General features: G+C 46.2%; 1 protein-coding gene across 1 annotated transcript in view; it reads left to right on the plus strand.

Moving 5' to 3' along the window:
- Positions 1-16,624, plus strand: part of WWC3 (WWC family member 3) — a 101,858-nt gene that overhangs the window by 26,243 nt on the left and 58,991 nt on the right. The window contains 2 exon segments of the mRNA XM_019746296.2: positions 6,282-6,391; positions 12,347-12,550. Of these exon segments, the coding sequence (XP_019601855.2) occupies positions 6,282-6,391; positions 12,347-12,550 (314 nt within the window).

Consider the following 16,624-nt stretch of genomic DNA (forward strand, 5'->3'; position numbering starts at 1 on the left):
CAGGTGATAAACCCCTTTTGCTCTTGCTCTTAGAAGCCTGGCGCAGGACTTGCTGCAGCTGGTACCACACACAGGAAAGAGCTGGATCTTGGTATTTGCAAAGCTGAAAGTGAGATCACAAAGCCCAGAGGACTGTGACATCACTGCCGCTGTGTGTCCTTGTCTGAAGGGGTGGCCAGGACTATCCAGGGTCATCTCCCTGTGATCGCATTTCTAAAGCATGTGACAGTTGGGCCTCTCCGTTCCCCATGGCCAGTTTTCCTCTTCCATTCCAGCTGAATTTACTCCTTCCGTCAATTGTTACTATGTTTCTTTTCCCCCAAATCCATCCTGAACACCTCCTCATTTAATTTTTCAACATCCCTTCCTGTCTGTTATATTCAGTGGTAAGTTAAGAACCAAACTTTTATAATAATGTATTTTATTTTAGAGGACTGTGGTAAGAAGCTCACCTAGCATTTCGGCCATATTAAAATCAAGATGGTGGCCATTAACTTCCCTACCTGTGTGCTCATCAGAGTAATCATCATTAGGAATTTGTCAGGAGGGTAAGAGAGAGAAAAAATTATTAAAAAGTGGAAAACAGTACGTATCTGCTTATTCTTATAGCAGCAATGCAGCATTTTTATTTCTAGTGTTTTACTCAGGGATGGTGGTTCCTGCCTTATCGGCTCTTGGAACCCATTAATTTTGTGCTTGAATTTCTTCTGTGAGTCCTGCAGGGGTGCAGAGAGCCACCTGCTGGGTACCCGAGCAGGCTTCTTCTGAGTCTTCACTGCCCACTTCTGCGGCCAGGGCTTGCCACTTCTTAGGCGTGTGTCCCTAAGCTCAGTTTCTTCCCAGGAAAAGTGGGGGTGGCGGTAATGGCCCCACCTCCTAAAATGGTGGCCCTGATTCAAGGAAGCTCTCCTTGTCTGGTGAGCACATGGCGGGCTTTGCCCAGGGCTGGTGGGTGTGGCTGCACGCTTTCAGCTGTGTCTGCAAAACCTGCCCATGAACCACGCTAGTGCTTTTGTGACTCGTTACATCCACCTATAGGTTTATCCTGGAGCACTGCCTTCCCAAGTGCACTGCTGATGGCCACCGGAAGTTAGGAGACCACTTTGGATCACACACAGCACCAAAAGGAAAGGTTCATGACATAGCATGTGCCGTATTGCCCTTATGAGGTGTGATGTGTTCTAATATTTTCTTTTTAAACTGAAACTCCGCTTGGGACCTACTCCATCAATTTCACCAGTTAGTAGTAGGTTGTGACTGTAGCATGAGAGCTGATGCAAAGGAACGTGAGGAATGAATACAGAGAAGTGGAAATTGTCCGCTTTGAGAATGTTTCAAGTGCTCAGCCATTTTGAAGACGTTCTGGGACATGGATGAGCCATGGTGTGGCCGTTGTGGATCAGAATCTGGGCTGTGTGTGACAGCTGCCTGTGAGTGACATGACCGTGAGGCTCGCTGTAGCGCCCAGGTGTTTGCGTTTTTCCCCCTTCTCCTGAGTGTTTCATATGATTTGGAATCCTGAAAATGTTTCTTTCCACTGTAAATGAAGTACTTACTAGGAATCTTATCGTGTGTGTGTGTGTTTAACACAGCTCTAGGGAGGTGTAATTTTCATACCACAAAGTTCACCCATTTTAGTGAGTTTGATGAGTTTTAGTAAATGTCCGTAGCTGGGCGGCCATCACCATGACTCGGTTTTAGAACATTCCCATCGTCCCCCTCCCCCACACCATGTATGTCCTCATTCCTGCTCCGGTCTTCAACAATCACTGGTCTGCTTTCTGTCTGTGTGTGTATTTTGGAACACCTGCTTTTCCTCTTTGGAAAAGGCAGGTTGCAGAAGTCAGACACTCCCGGGAATCATTATTTCTCTCCTCTCCCTGCTAGATGAACCGTAGTGGCCAGGGTTGTCCCTGGTGCCAGCTCCCCCTGGTGTGGAGCCCCGGGAAGGACCCACCTGGGTCCTTTCGGAGGGGGCTGGCTGCTGAGGGCTGGTCTGTGCGTGGGGTGGGCGCAGGGGTTTGTAAGGCAGCGGCCTTTCGGGTCTCCTTGGGAGGGCCCTGTGGCCTGCACTGGCTCTTCTCCTTAGTGCTGTGTTTCCAGGATGCCATTCATAACGCGACAAGCCCACGTTTCCTATTGTGCTTGTAAACAGGTCCCAAGCACCTGTTGTGTGAATCCTCGCAGAGGAAGTGATACATGCGTGGTGCTGCAGCCCACTCTCTGGGATCCCGTGTCTCAAGCCTCAGGTCTGCGCACCTGCTCATGAGCGTGTATTTTGTGAAGACAGCAACATCCCCCAAACAGCTCTAGAGCTGCCGTAGACATAGATTTGGTGGCAGACTGCACTTGCCATTGACAGGTCAAGTCTGTGTGTGCAGCGGAGCATGCTGTGGGGCATGACGCGGAGCCTGTGGGGGCAGGTCAGAGCTGGAGGACATGCCATTCTTGCCCAGAAGGAGTAAACACTAGGGAGATGCGACCTGAACAAATAACCATGTTCTACTTCCCGTTTTAATAAATGTCCCAGGAGGAGAGAGAAACTACTGAGGTTGGCCAAAGAAAGGACAGCTTACTTTCTGCTGGGGTGGGTGCAGTCTGGGCAGGAGGAGTCTGGACCACATCTAGGAAGACACATTAGGATTTGAACAGGAAGGGAGGGGGAGGGAAACATGGCAATGGGAAGGAACAGTCCCTGTTGGGGCACAGCGATTCCCGCTGGTTGCTGGGAATGCAGATGGACCAAGGCACAGGAGGGAAGCGAGTTCCCTGCATGAGGTTTTGTGGTCTTAGAAACGTGCCTCTTTAGGGATCCCCACTATGGCCTTGTGGAAGACGGCTTCTCAGGCCAGATAGTTCTTATGTGGTCTCAGTGTCAGCTGGCGGATTTTGCTGTGATCCTCTGTAGAATCAGATGGTTCTAGAACTAGGTGAGGCCCTAGAGCAGTGCTGTCCAGCGCAATAGCCACAGCCACATGGGCGACGAGTCCCTTGAGTCATGAGATGGGCTCTACATGTACAACACACACTGGATTTCAAAGAATTCATAAAAAAAAGATGCAAAATCTCATGTTTATAGTTTTTATAGTCATGTTAAGTTGATAGTATTTTTCATATATTGGGACTAATAAAATATGCTATTAAGCTCAATTTCACCTGTTTCTTTTTACTCTTTTGAGTGTGACTGCTGGAAATTTTTGAAATAAGTATGTGGCTCTCATTACATTTCTTGGGGATAGCACTGCCCTAAAAAATTCTTTTTACCAAGTGGGCTGAAGTGTATCTTTATTTTCCTCTAAGTTGTATTGTTAGAGCTTACATGTGGAGGTAAGCAAAGTGTTTTCAGAACTAGGTACTTGATGGGCTTAATGAGAAATTCTTTTTCTGTTATTTTTGTGGCAGAGGGACCCCTGCTGGGTGACACTTTCTCCAGATACCATCGTATTGGGCATTAGGATTTCAACATAGGAATTTTGGGGGCACACAAACATTCAGACTCTAGCAGCCATCGTCTACTGGGTTGCGGACAGGTTTGCACGGAGGGTCCTACAAGAAGACAAGCCCGGATGGGGTGTACATTACCTCTGTCCACAGCCCATTGGCTAGAGCCTGATCACGATACAACATTAGAGCGTGCTGTGACGTATGGGAACAGTGGGTACCCTACTTCTCAGTTCATTGCTTACCATGTTTCCCCAACTCACCCACATTCTGAAAAGGCTGTTAAACTTAGGCTGTACTCCCTACTAACTTGTTCCTTGAAAGTAAAGTGCTCTTGTGCCATATGGGTTTATTCTGAGCCCTTGAACCAGTGTGTTAAAGATATCCCCAGAGGGTGATGAGAAAGACCATCACGGACTTCACTGGGAGGAGTGTACACTGATGGTAAAGCACTTTGGCAACATGCATCAAGCATTTACTGTAAGCTCATACCCATTATTTACAATAGAGAGCAGAAAATTGGAACGTACCTAAGTAGATGACTTGAGGTGGCTGGTAAATGGATTATGGTTTACTGCACATGATGGAAGATTCCAACATGACAGAAAGTGATGCTGACAAAGAGTTAAAGGGCCGGAGGAAATACACAAATGAAAAAAATCAGAGTGTGAAATTGTATCTAGTATGATGTCAGCTGTGGAAAAAATGTAGGAAAAAGAAGGGGGGTGGGGAATAGACTAAAGCATGAACCCAGGGCTTCTGGATTATAGGCGATTTTATTTCCTATTCTTTATACTTTATTGTCTGAATTTTTTACACTGAATTTAAGATAGGGAGAAAGGACCTTGTAAATTTACTTCTGGGAATCTTTTGAAGAAAATAATTGTAAATACAGATTATGAGCTTTATACACAGAGATGTTCCTTTCATCATAGTTTTTAAAATTGACATGTGATTCACATATACCATAAAATTCACCATTTAAGGTATACAGTTTATTCATTTTCAGTATATTCACAGAGTTGTACAGCCGTCGCCACGATCTAATTCCAGAATATTTTGATCACCCCTAAAGGAAGTCCCATACCCATTAGCAGTCACTCCCCAGTCCCTTTTTCCCCCAGTGCCGGCACCACTGGTCTACTATCTGTCTTTATGGATTTGCGTAATCTGGACATTTCTTCTACATGGAACCACCCAACTGTGGACTTCTGTATGTGGCTTCTTTCACCCAGCACAATGATTTCAGGGTCTGCCTACGCTGTAGCATATATCTGTTCACAGTTTAGGGCCCTTAGTTGTTTCCACCTTTTGGCTATTGTGTGGATATTCCCCCCCTCTAGTTGTTGATTCCATGAGATCATATATATGTTACCATGCTTAGAACGCGCCTGTGCTTGGGCATTTTTCACTAGGTTTATACGTGAATCTAGAATAGCAGACATGTAGTCAGGACTCAGTTTTATCTCAAAGTAGCATTGTTTTTGTTGTGGGTTGGTCTCCTGCAGGGCTTGTATCATGCACAACACCCTGTCCTTCCCTGCTTGACGTGGAACCACGCCACTGCCACAACATTCCCAACCTGGAAGGATTTGTGCCATGGACGCTGGTGCTGTGGGATGGCACCGGCATGCAATAGGCTCTTGTGATGTTTTGAGTGCATGGGATTTGGGAGGGTGTCCGTGGCGTATTTCACCTTCTGTATATTTCTATTCTGATAGTGACTCTAACTCTTTCAAACTATGTGTTTAAAGTGCAGACGAGTTCCAATCAGCACCGTCCTGACGATGTTCATCAGTTTCTAAGTGCTACTGGGGGAGACACAGCCTTATTGTCGAACCAATTTGGGGGAATAGCATGTTCAAAATATATGCTGGTCTTGTGGGGTTTGGCGTGGCTGTGGTGTCTCACTTTCCTGGGGCCAGGGATTTGAACAGAGGATGTGGGAGGATTGAGTTAGCGAAATTTAGGTTATTGGATTCCCATGCATGCCAGTCAGCGTGCATTTATAGAGCCGGCCGAATAGATCGCTGCCCGGGCTCAGACAATTATAGGTGTGGCCCGTTTTATACAACAGCTGTCTTGTCAATCAGTGTGATTGTGGGCTGTGGGGGAGGGAGGCATTCTGCTTAAAGAAACCCATCTGGAAACCTTTCCTTTATCTATCTGTGTCAAGCCAAGGTTTCCTCAGTCAGATTTACTGCAAGAAGAGAGGTCTGTAGACAATGTGCTTTTCTTGTTTTCCTCCAGAAAACCAAAAGGACCCTTTGCAGTCTTGACTCCCACTGTATCAGGAATCCAGGCAGTATTTACCAGGCATCTCCTTGTATTGTCACCATACTTGTTTGGCTTTTCGCATTTGGTCGGTGGTCAATGTTTAACTCCTTAACTTATGACCACTGGTAGGTGAAAATAGTACAAAGGCATTTTAGATATATTTAAGCTGTAATGTATGGAGGTGAAAAGTTGTGAAGGGGGAACATTGCCCAGGGAATGAGAACGAAGCAGAGAGCTGCATTCCACTGTCATCACCTCCTTAAACACACTGCTTGGAAGAAGATGCTTGTTTTACCTGTTTTGTAACTTTCAATGTCTATTTTCGCTGGTATTTAAAGTTGCTCTTTGAGATAGTAATGCCTTTAACTGTGTGCGTACTGATATTGTTACTGATTATTATTTAGGCAAAGCAGGTGAATTAATTTTGCAACCAAATTTGGGGCCAAAGCAGTCGATTAGATCATATATAATTTTGCATTAAAACCTGATTCTAGAGTCGATTCAGCAAACTTACATGAAATTGAACTGCTTTTCAAATTTGCTTTTATGGTTTTATTTTGCAGGATTACAAAGCCATTGACCTTTGCTGATTGTGTTGGGGACGAACTTCCTTTAGGATGGGAAACTGTATATGATAAACAGATTGGAATTTATTACATGGACCACATAAATAGTAAGTAGAGTGGCACATTTGGGTTACTATATGTGAATGACTTTTCATGTTGGTCTCAAAGATGCTAAATCTCCTTTTGGGGAGCAAAAGAATCATGACTCCCCGACACAGCGTTAAACTGGGTTTTATAAATGTAATGTGAAGTGTTCTTTAGATGAGTTCTTAAAACAGTGAAGCAGTTATGTAGCTACCTTGCTTGCGTATTGCTCAGGACTGCATGGCTTATGTGTAATGGAGGGTCTTAATATCTAAATAAGGAATAAATTTCCTAGGCAGTCTGAAAAGAGAAATACTTCTCATAATGAGAAGGTTGGTTATTGCAAAGTGAAGCTTACAAGTTCTTGGAACAATAACTGCCCAAGTGGTTACCTTAACTTCATTTTGGCTTATGCATTTAACTTGAATACACCAGACCTTTTTGATTTTTGTGAAGAGTGCGAAGGGTGTAAAGACTACAGCTAAAATAATGGGTCCTTCACCGTCCTGTACACCTGAGGCTGAAGCTGAATAACAATGAATGTCAACTATAATTTAATATATATACAGTTTAATATATAATTTAATATATATACACCTATACGTGTGTGTGTGTGTGTGTGTGTGTGTGTGTATATATATATATATATACACACACACATATAGTCATGGGATGTGGAGTACAGTGTAGGGAATACAGTCTGAAACTAACACCTATATACGATGTCAGAGGCTAGTAGATTGGGGGAGGAGGTTATCACTTTGTGAGGGGTGTAAATGTCTGGCTACTGCATTGTTTTGTACACCTGAAACTAATAAAAAAATAATAATGGGTCCTTGACCGTGCCAGCCTTTTCTGTAGAACTGTTTAGAACAGTTGTACTCAGCGGGGCTGATTTTGCCTCCCAGGGACACTGGCTAATGTCTGGAGGCATTTTCCATGGCCACACGTGGCAGCAGTGCTACCGGCATCTAGTGAGTGGAGACCAGAGACGTTCCTAAGCTGCCTGCAATGCAGAGGACGGCCCCTGCCGCAGAGAATGGGCCGACCCCCAGTGTCAGTAGTGCCGAGGTCAACACACCCTGGTTCACAGGCTCCATTTTGTTCTAGATCTGTTCTCCACCCCTCGCTCTTGGCTTTCTGCCTCTTCATTCATCACCCTTTCTTGATTGGGTATCAGCTGGGGATCCATTTCTCTCTCAGGTTCACACTTTCTCACTCTCTCCCATTTTCAATCTGGCTGCCCTCAAGTGTTTCTGTCATTGTCAATTTTTACTACTGGGGACACAAAGCCTGGCTTCCCCCAAGTGTGCTTTCTGCCCTCCGATTTATTAAGTGCGGGGAAGGCTGGGGGGGCCTGAAGATGCACTGTGCCCACCCCATGCGTGACTTTGAAGCTCTTTCCTCATTCTGGTGCTGTGGCTCCTCATGTCCTTTTAGTGTCATCGAGCCGGCTTGGTGTCTTTAGGGCCAGTTTCATCATATCACTTACCGACTCACCCCCCGAGTTCAACATTTGGAAACTTGAATGGCGAGCTTCCTGTGTCAGTCTGGGGACAGTGGAGTTTCTGATACATGGCACTCAGCCCTGCACTAGGTTGCAGCTCTGTGAACAAGAGTTTGGGCTCTGGGGCAAGCACTTAAATAACTGGGAAGAGGGCTTCTAGGTGGATCCACCGCCCACTGACAGGGTGCAGTGCTTAGCAAGGCTCCGGCTGAGAGCAGCCCTCCCATGGCCCCGAGTCTGTGTGTGTTCGGGGTGTCTGGCCATCTGGGCTTGCCTTCTCAGCTGCTGGTGGGCAACTCCCATAGGTGAGGGCCCTTCCCACAGCTGAGGGCCACTCCCACAGGTAGGGTAGTTCCCACAGGTAGGGCAGTTCCCACAGGTGAGGGCCACTCCCACAGGGGAGGGCCACTCCCACAGGGGAGGGCCACTCCCACAGGGGAGGGCCACTCCCACAGGTGAGGGCCACTCCCACAGGGGAGGGCAGTTCCCACAGGGGAGGGCAGTTCTCATTGCGGCGCTGTGGGCCTGGGTACATGTGCACCATGGCTTCATCACCAGGCTTTTGCCTCCCGGGCCCGGCGGTATGACTGAGCTGCATCGGCATCTGCCTTACACAACCTTTCTGGAAAGCCTGCCTGCCTGCCTGCCTGCCTGCCTGCCTGCCTGCAGAGGCCCAGGACCTGTTCTGGCTCGTCTCTCTCATAAACCAACTTGCTCATCCCTCCCTGCCCCCTGGCTCGCCTGGCCGCTGAGTCAGAGCAAGCGTCATCCAGCGCTTCTGTGCTGGCCACTCTTTAGGCCCTGGGGACGCAGGAAAGTGAGACCCAGTCTCCACCCTCAAGGGTTCGCTGTGGCACTCTAGACATGGCTGTGAACCCTAAAACTGAGTAATCATCAAGGACTGTCTTGATGCCACCTTGAGCATAACTGGGATGGCCCGGCATCATAGAGCATGCTGGTAAAGACAGCTCTGGGGTTACACCTCCTCTCCCCGCTGAGACCTTCAGGGAACTCAACTCTTGTTTTCTTTTCAGGAACAAGAAAGGTCATTATTGGTGTACTCATTTGTACATGGGGTACCAAAGACCCCATTCCAGAAAACTCGCTACTGAGAGAGAACCCAGCTCTTGATAGCACAGCTTTAAAAAGGCATCGAACCTGAGGAGGCAGTCATATTAAATTGGAACTGTGCAGGTCGACAGCGGGGTGAGGGACCAGAGGGGCCCTGGGCTGACCTCCTTCGTGGTTCCCAGGACCTGCTGGCACATGGACAGAGTGTGAACAATGCCCGTCGGCCATGGTGGGTCTCATGGCTGAACAAACGCCAGAGACGGCAGTCGGGCAGTTACACACAGCAGTGACTCTGCCCTCCCCCCACCCCAGGCTTGCTGAAGCTGAACTCCGGGGCTAGGGCAGGCTTCAGAGTTTTGTTGTTTTTTTGGTTTCTTACTTCCTCGTATGAGCTTTTAAGGCTTGGAGAGGCTTTCTAGGAGGACCCTGCAGTGGCAGTGAGAACAGGGGTAGGGGATGGTGGTGAAACGGGCCTTAAAAGGGAGTACTTATTTGAGACAACCTGGCAAGCACTCGTGTGTGTGTGCGTGTGTGCGTGCATGTGTGTGTTTAACATGGCATACCCTGCTTCCCCGAAAATAAGACCTCGCCGGACAATCAGCTGTCATGCGTCTTTTGGAGCAAACATTAATATAAGACCAGGTCTTATAATATAATATAATACAATATAAATAATATAATTATAATATAATTCAATATAATACAGTATAATATAATACCGTGTATTTTACTATAAGACCCGGTGTAATATAATATAATATAATGTAATATAATAAATACAAGACCGGGTCTTATATTACTTTTTGCTCCAAAAGACGCATTAGAGCTGATTGTCCGGCTCGGTGTTATTTTCGGGGAAACGGTAAAATTTACCTTTTTAACCATTTTGAGGTGAAATGCACAGAACGTGAAATGAACTATTATGAAGTGTACGGTTCAGTGGCGTTTGGTACATTCACACCATTATAGAACCACCACCTCCATTTAGTTCCAGAACATTTCATCACCCCAAAAGAAAACCCTGAACCCATTAGCAGCCATTGCCCATTTCCCCCCCAATCTCCCAGCCCCTGACAACTCCGAGTCTCCTTTCTGTCCCTATGGATTTGCATACTGTGCCCTTTGTGTCTGGCTTCCTTCGCTCCGCATCACGTTTCTGAGGTTCATCCGTGTTGCAGTGAGTGTCAGAGCTCCATCCCTTTTATGGCTGAATGCAATTCCATTGTGTACATGGATAGACCGCATTTTATTGATCAGTTGATGGAATTAGGGTTGTTTCCGCCTTTTGGCTGTTGTGTGCCCAAGCACACTTTATGAAGAATTACTTTGCATATTTATTTAGGATTTGGGTGTGGGAATTTGTCCAGCCTTTCTCTCCTGTGAACTCGCTTTTATTTTGTTTTGGCTGCCAGCAGCCTGCATATATTTACCGATATGTCATCATTGTAACAGCCACCACAGGCTGGGGTGTCTAAATGGGGAACAGGGGCACCGCTTTCCATTTTTTTCACTTCATTTTGGGTGGCACTTCTGTTGAAGCCTCCACTAGAAGATTTGTTGCTTGAAGGAGGGTTTTGTCTTTCCTGAGTGGGGGTGTCTTGCCCATTTGCTCACTCCATCCCCTCAATGTAAGGATCTGATTTCAGAACCATAGTCCTCTGTCCGCAGAGCAGACTGCCCCCTCCCTCCTCATTCAGTGAGCCTGCAGTCAACAATTGAGTGCCTTCTGGGTTTCAGCCTGATGAAAGGTGCTGAGAGTAGAAGGATGACTGAGGCTGTGCACCTACCTTCTAGAGCTCGTAGTTCAGGTGGGAACAAAGAAATATAAAGCAGTTCTGTTGCAAGTGCCGTGTTGCCCCGAAAATAAGACCTAGCCAGACCTTCAGCTCTAATGTGTCTTTTGGAGCAAAAATTAATACGAGACCCGGTATTATCTTATCTTATATTATATTATATTATATTATATTATATTATATTATATGTGGTCTTATATTAAAATAAGACCGGGTCTCGTGTTAATTTTTGCTCCAAAATATACATTAGAGCTGATGGTCCAGCTAAGTCTTATTTTTGGGGAAACACGGTGGTAGGAATAGTAGTCTTAGCCTTTGCACAGAGACATATATATTCTGAGGGGCAGAGAAGGCTTCACAAAAGAGGTGTCTTTGCAAAGGGACTTGAAAGATGGTAAGGTTTCCTGGTGGGCAGAAGAGGACAGAAGCAGCATGAACAAATCCACAGATCAGCATTGCCAAAGATGGGGACTGGGGACAAATTCAGTCTGTTTAGAGGATATTTGTGGAGAAAAAGGGCAGAAACTAGAAGGGAAGCTGCAAGTTAGTCTCAGGACTCATATATCATGTGGAGGATACTAGACTTTGTACTTTAAAAGGCCTTCGTGTGTTCAAGACTTGCAAGCAGAGATAGGAAGTCAAGTTCGGTGAGTGCACTGAGGATGGCTTTTGGTGGACGAGACAGCAAGCCTGGGTGGTTTTGGAGAGAGATCGTGAGGGTGTGAGTGAACTAAGGGGAGATGGAGAGAAGGGTGTGTCGTCAGTGTTATGTCTACGGGCAGGAACCCTCAGTTCTTGATGCCCCACGGCATATTCTGCGTGAGTGAGAGGAGCGGGGCTTCTCTGAGGGTGAGTCCTAGGCCGGATTCCCTGGTCGGCTAAGTGGGTGTGTTCAGATGACACCACTTACTTCAAGAGGGAGGGCAGAGGAGAAGCAGGCCTGTGTGGTGTCATCGTTTGGTTGGGTTTTGGGCTGGGTAGTGAAAGGGTACCGTGTAAGAACGAGTTCTGCTTTGGACGAATGACCCAGAATTACTTTCAGTCTGTCTGGGTGGAGAAGCATCTAGGAGGCAATTGGCAAAAAAAAGATGGGAGCTCAGAAGAGAGGTCAGAGCCAGAGGAAGGCCTGAGCCCTTCTGGCAGCTTGTAGTGTGAGAAAGCCAGAGTGGGAAATGGGGGCATTTATGGGTGGGAGGAGACAAGGAAGGCCACGAAGAACACACAAGGCTGCCTGTCGGGTGTGGGTGGTGAAAGCTGGGTCAGAGGGCAGTGAGGAGAGGGTTGGAAATCGCTTAGTTTGACCGTGAGGAGTTCATTTCTGTTCCTCTCTGCCACCGTTTATTTACAGTGTGAAAAATTGTCTGGTATTGTCTTCCCTTCCCAGTGAACTATTTCATATCTGTAGAGTTTCGTCCTCATTTGAACTGTGGATATAAAAATAGAAGGAGTTGCACTAGTTCCACTAGGAAGGTTTGTTGTGTAGACTGGTCCACAATGTGCACCCTGGTACTTAATTTTCATAGCGACTAGTCACAGAACTGCATGCCTACTGGTCAGCCTAGAGATTTCACTTGGGAGTCACTTAACATTCTTCCTCTTAATTTCAGAGCTTACCCAGATTGAGGATCCCAGAGAACAGTGGAGACGAGAGCAGGAACGGATGTTGAAGGAGTATTTAATTGTAGCCCAGGAGGCTCTCAATGCCAAGAAAGAAATCTACCAGATTAAGCAGCAGCGCTTCGAGCTGGCACAGGAGGAATACCAGCAGCTGCACAAAATGTGTGAGGATGACAGCCGCTCCTACGCCAGCTGTGAGTTGACTGACTCCTATGGTTAACACGTGTGACTCTAAAAGCTGTCTCTCTGCTCGACTCTCTGCAAACACCGAACTTGACTAGGGCAAGACAGCTGCATCACGTTTCTGTTCGCATACTGTTACGTCATCAGTGTTCCGCACTGGAATCCGATGGCCGTCCAGGAGCCACTCCTTTAGCATATACTTACCAAGTGCCTACCTTATGCCCAGGCACTGCGATACGGTGGCAGCTAAGAAAGGAAAGGTCCCTGCCCTCATGGAGCTTACTTACATCTGGGTAGGGGAGGTAGAACATGAACAAGCAAATTTCACGTAGTGACAAATCGTGTCTCACGTTTGTCAGTGTGGAAAAGACCTTCACCCAGAGATCTCTGCAGTTAGTACTATGGCGGGCGATCCTTGGGAAATCCACACAACGGTTTCATTGATTCTGGATGGAAAGATTCAGGAGCCTTCACATATGTCAAGCACCTGTCTCTTTGTAGGATCCTTTCTTGGGCAGTACACTGAAGGTGGAGGAACTTAGGGTAACCCAGGGAATTGGGGGGACTCTTTCTGCCCCTCAAGTTAGATGGATGGTGCACATTGATATTCTCAACGGGAACCCCTCTTCCTTTGGGGGCTGCCGGAGGTGGGCTCCCATTCCAGTAGTACTCAGCAGAGGCTCAGGGATTGAAGGTACCAGGTCCAGTCTTGGAAGCCACGGCATTTTGTTACCAACAATCAGTCTCTGCTTGAGCCATGCCTTCCCAGCAGAACTGTCACATGTAACGGCCCACCACAGGTGTGCACGGCCACAACTGTCCCGGGTGCCAGAGAGCTTGGGGACAATATATGAAGTTGGTACCACTAGGTTTTATAGTCTAAAAACCTAAGTGTAGCTGAGACATGGAAAGACTTAACGTGTGACATGACCACCATGTTGCCAAGTATTTGGCTCTGGTGCCACAGCTTTGCACATTAAGATATGGTCAAAGCTTTATTCTGTGTTGCAAGTCAGAATGGAGTTAAGGCCAAAGGGCCATAGGTCTTTTTTTATTGCAGCTGCCATTGAAGGTGAATAAGCCACACACGCTGTGGGGAAGAGAGAGATGGGGTTTCCCCTCCGTATCAAGAATTTCAGATAGTTCTCTTACCATGTACCTTGAGAGAACGCAGGGCCTCAGGTACAATGGTATGTTTCCAGGTTGTGTTCTCTCTTGTTCTGCAGATACTGGTATGTCCTAGATTTTTTGTTTTTTATTTTAACTGCCCATCAGAATGCGATGAGTCAGCTCCGGGCTAATTTTTCAGAGGCTGGTTTCTCATCTCCCTAGTTTTTTTCTATAATGTCTTTCTCCGATTTTGGTATCAGCATAATACTGGCCTCACAAAATGAATTGGGAAGTGTTCCCTCCATCTCTTTTTTCAGAAAGAGTTTGTGTGGGATTGGTATTAATGCTTTCCTAACCATTTGATAGAATTCACCAGAAAAGCCATGTGGACCTGGAGTTCTTTGTGAGAATGTTTGTAAGTACAAAATCGGTACCTGTAATAGATACAGGGCTGTTCAGATTTTCTATTTCTTCTTGAATGAGTTCTGGTATTTGTGTGCTTCAATGAATTTGTCTATTTCAACTAATCCAGAAGTAAGTAAAGACTCTAAAGGGTCAGATAGGTAGTAAATATTTTCGGTTCTGTGGGCCATATGGTCTCATTCACAGCTACTCAACACTGCTGTTATAATGCAAAAGCAGCCAGAGACAATATGTGAACGAATGTGTGTGGCTTGTTCTGGTAAAAGTATAAAAACAGGTAACAAGCTGGATTTGGCCTTCAGGGAAATTGCTGATCACTGATCCAAGCTGTCAAGTTTGTAAAGTGTTTGTAGAATCCCCTTATAACTCTAATGTCTGATGGCTCTGAGGTGGTGTCCTCTCCTTTTCATTCCTGATCTTAATAATTTGTGTCTTCTTTTTTCCTTAATCAGTGTAGCTAAACTTTCGTTGATTGGATTTATCTTTACAATGAGCTAGCTTTTGGGTTCCTTTCTCTCCTCCCATCTCTTCTCTGTTTTCTATCTTATTGCTTTCTCCTCTTTGTTATTTCTATGTTTCTACTTAGTTTGGCTTTAATTTGTTCCTCCTTTTCTAGCTTCCTGAAGTGGAAACTTAAGTCATTGATTTTAGACTTTTCTTATTTTCTCACTTAGCTTCTAAAGGTATAAATTCTCTTCTTAGTATGACTTCAACTGCATCCCACAAATTTTGGTATTTTCATTTTCAGTCAGTTCAGAATATTTTCTCATTTCCTTTGTGATTTATTTTTTGACCCATGGGTTCTTTAAAAGTAAGTTGTTGGGACTTTTTAAAGATGTGCTGTTGATTTCTAATTTAATCCCATTGTGGTCAGACACTACACTAGAAGTTTCAGTTTTTTGCAATCTATTAAGATGACTTTTATGGGCCAGCATGTGGTCCCTGTGAAGTGATCTCCTAGGACTGGGAACCCATGGACTTGGCGCCCAAGGTCACATCTAGTTGAAGCACTGACTTTTACCTATTTCGGAGATCATACAGTGAGTGAGTGTAAACTTTTCAGAAAGTTACTTGGTAGAAGCTAGGTTGAACTATATAAAATTGTCATTTCTGTAGCTTAAAAAGGTCTGACTATTGGCAATTTCATATGATTCAACCTAATAGCGTGTTTCCTCCCAGTAGCCTTCAGGCACCTTATTTGTTCCATGGTCCCGTTTGGTTAGGTCTCCAAAGCGGCTCTCCAATCAGTGTTTCCAAGAATGGAACGGGAGAAGGACGTATGAGAAAGACTTGGAAGGAAGTTTCTTGCCAACGATTGAGAGGAAAAATTGCCTCAAGAGAAGGTGTGTCTTACTTACTGGCTACTCTACCAGAATGGCCTTTGCAGTGAGCGTGGGGACTCGGGACTGCAGCCCTTGAGGATGTAAATAGGCATGTCCCTCAGCCGGTTTAGGTCTCCATGGGCGTGGCACTCCCTTGCCATTGGGGTACAGAGGGACTTGCACTCAATTACATTCTTTCCTGTGCTCCACGGAACTGTATTAATGCCTAGGAAGAAATGCTTCGCAGGTTGCTGCCTTTGAAGTGGCGGATGAAGGCACCTTTAGCAGAGGAAGCACATGATTCTGTGGTGTGGACTTGCAATTCGAACATGCGCGGCACATTCCGCTCCCCAGCCCCCTGGGAGTGTCTGCCTCGTCACAAGCTCGGCATCTGCTTGTGTAGTTGCCTTGGAGGCTAGATCAGGCCTGTCTGTTTTCATGATGGGGCCGGAGAGGCCACTGGATGTCATCAGGGGAAAAGACGACGAATGGCATCTAGAATGAACCCAAGTGGTTTATCAGGTTGCTGCTGTCCCTGGGGTTTTCACCAAGCTCTTTCAATTTGCCATTTAACCTGAGCTATCGGTTACAATGAGGAAAACTCTTAGATATGACTCAAATGAATTATTTTTGGCCACAGGATAAAGTTCAAGACAGTGATTCTATTAGCTTGACCCGTCATGCTCTAACATGTCTCCTCCAGAGGTCTGGGCCCACGTCAGGAGCTGCTGCTGGTAGGAGCCATAGCATTCCTGGGGTGCAACCGGCCACACAGCTCTCACGCTGCCCAGCCCGCTCTCAGCGCTAGGCATCTAAAGCAGGGAGGCGTGTCCTTGCTCTGGTCCTAGGCACAGAGGAACATTTGAGCTTCCTTCCCATGATTCCTTGAAGCTAAAGGAGCCAATATTCAATGAGCTAGAGTTTTCTCTGCATTGTTATGATTGCGACATGGTGAAGCACACGATGCTATCTTCATTGCACACACAGGAAAGCGAATATTGGGGCGGCTAAATGACTTCTTTGCGGTTACATACCTGGTAAGCGGTAGACTTGGATTTGAATCCAGATCTGTCTGTGTGGGTAGCCTTCAGTGCTGGCTGCTGTTTCCTGGACATGGAACAGGTCGCCAGAAGAGCCGATGGTGTTTTTGGAACACCTGGCCCTCCCATTGTTCAAGTGATCTGGAAATAAAGACTGGTTATAAATTGACAAGTCATCTGACTAGTTTGC

This window comes from Rhinolophus sinicus, chromosome X (genome assembly GCF_036562045.2).
Source record: "Rhinolophus sinicus isolate RSC01 chromosome X, ASM3656204v1, whole genome shotgun sequence".
NCBI lineage: Eukaryota > Metazoa > Chordata > Mammalia > Chiroptera > Rhinolophidae > Rhinolophus > Rhinolophus sinicus.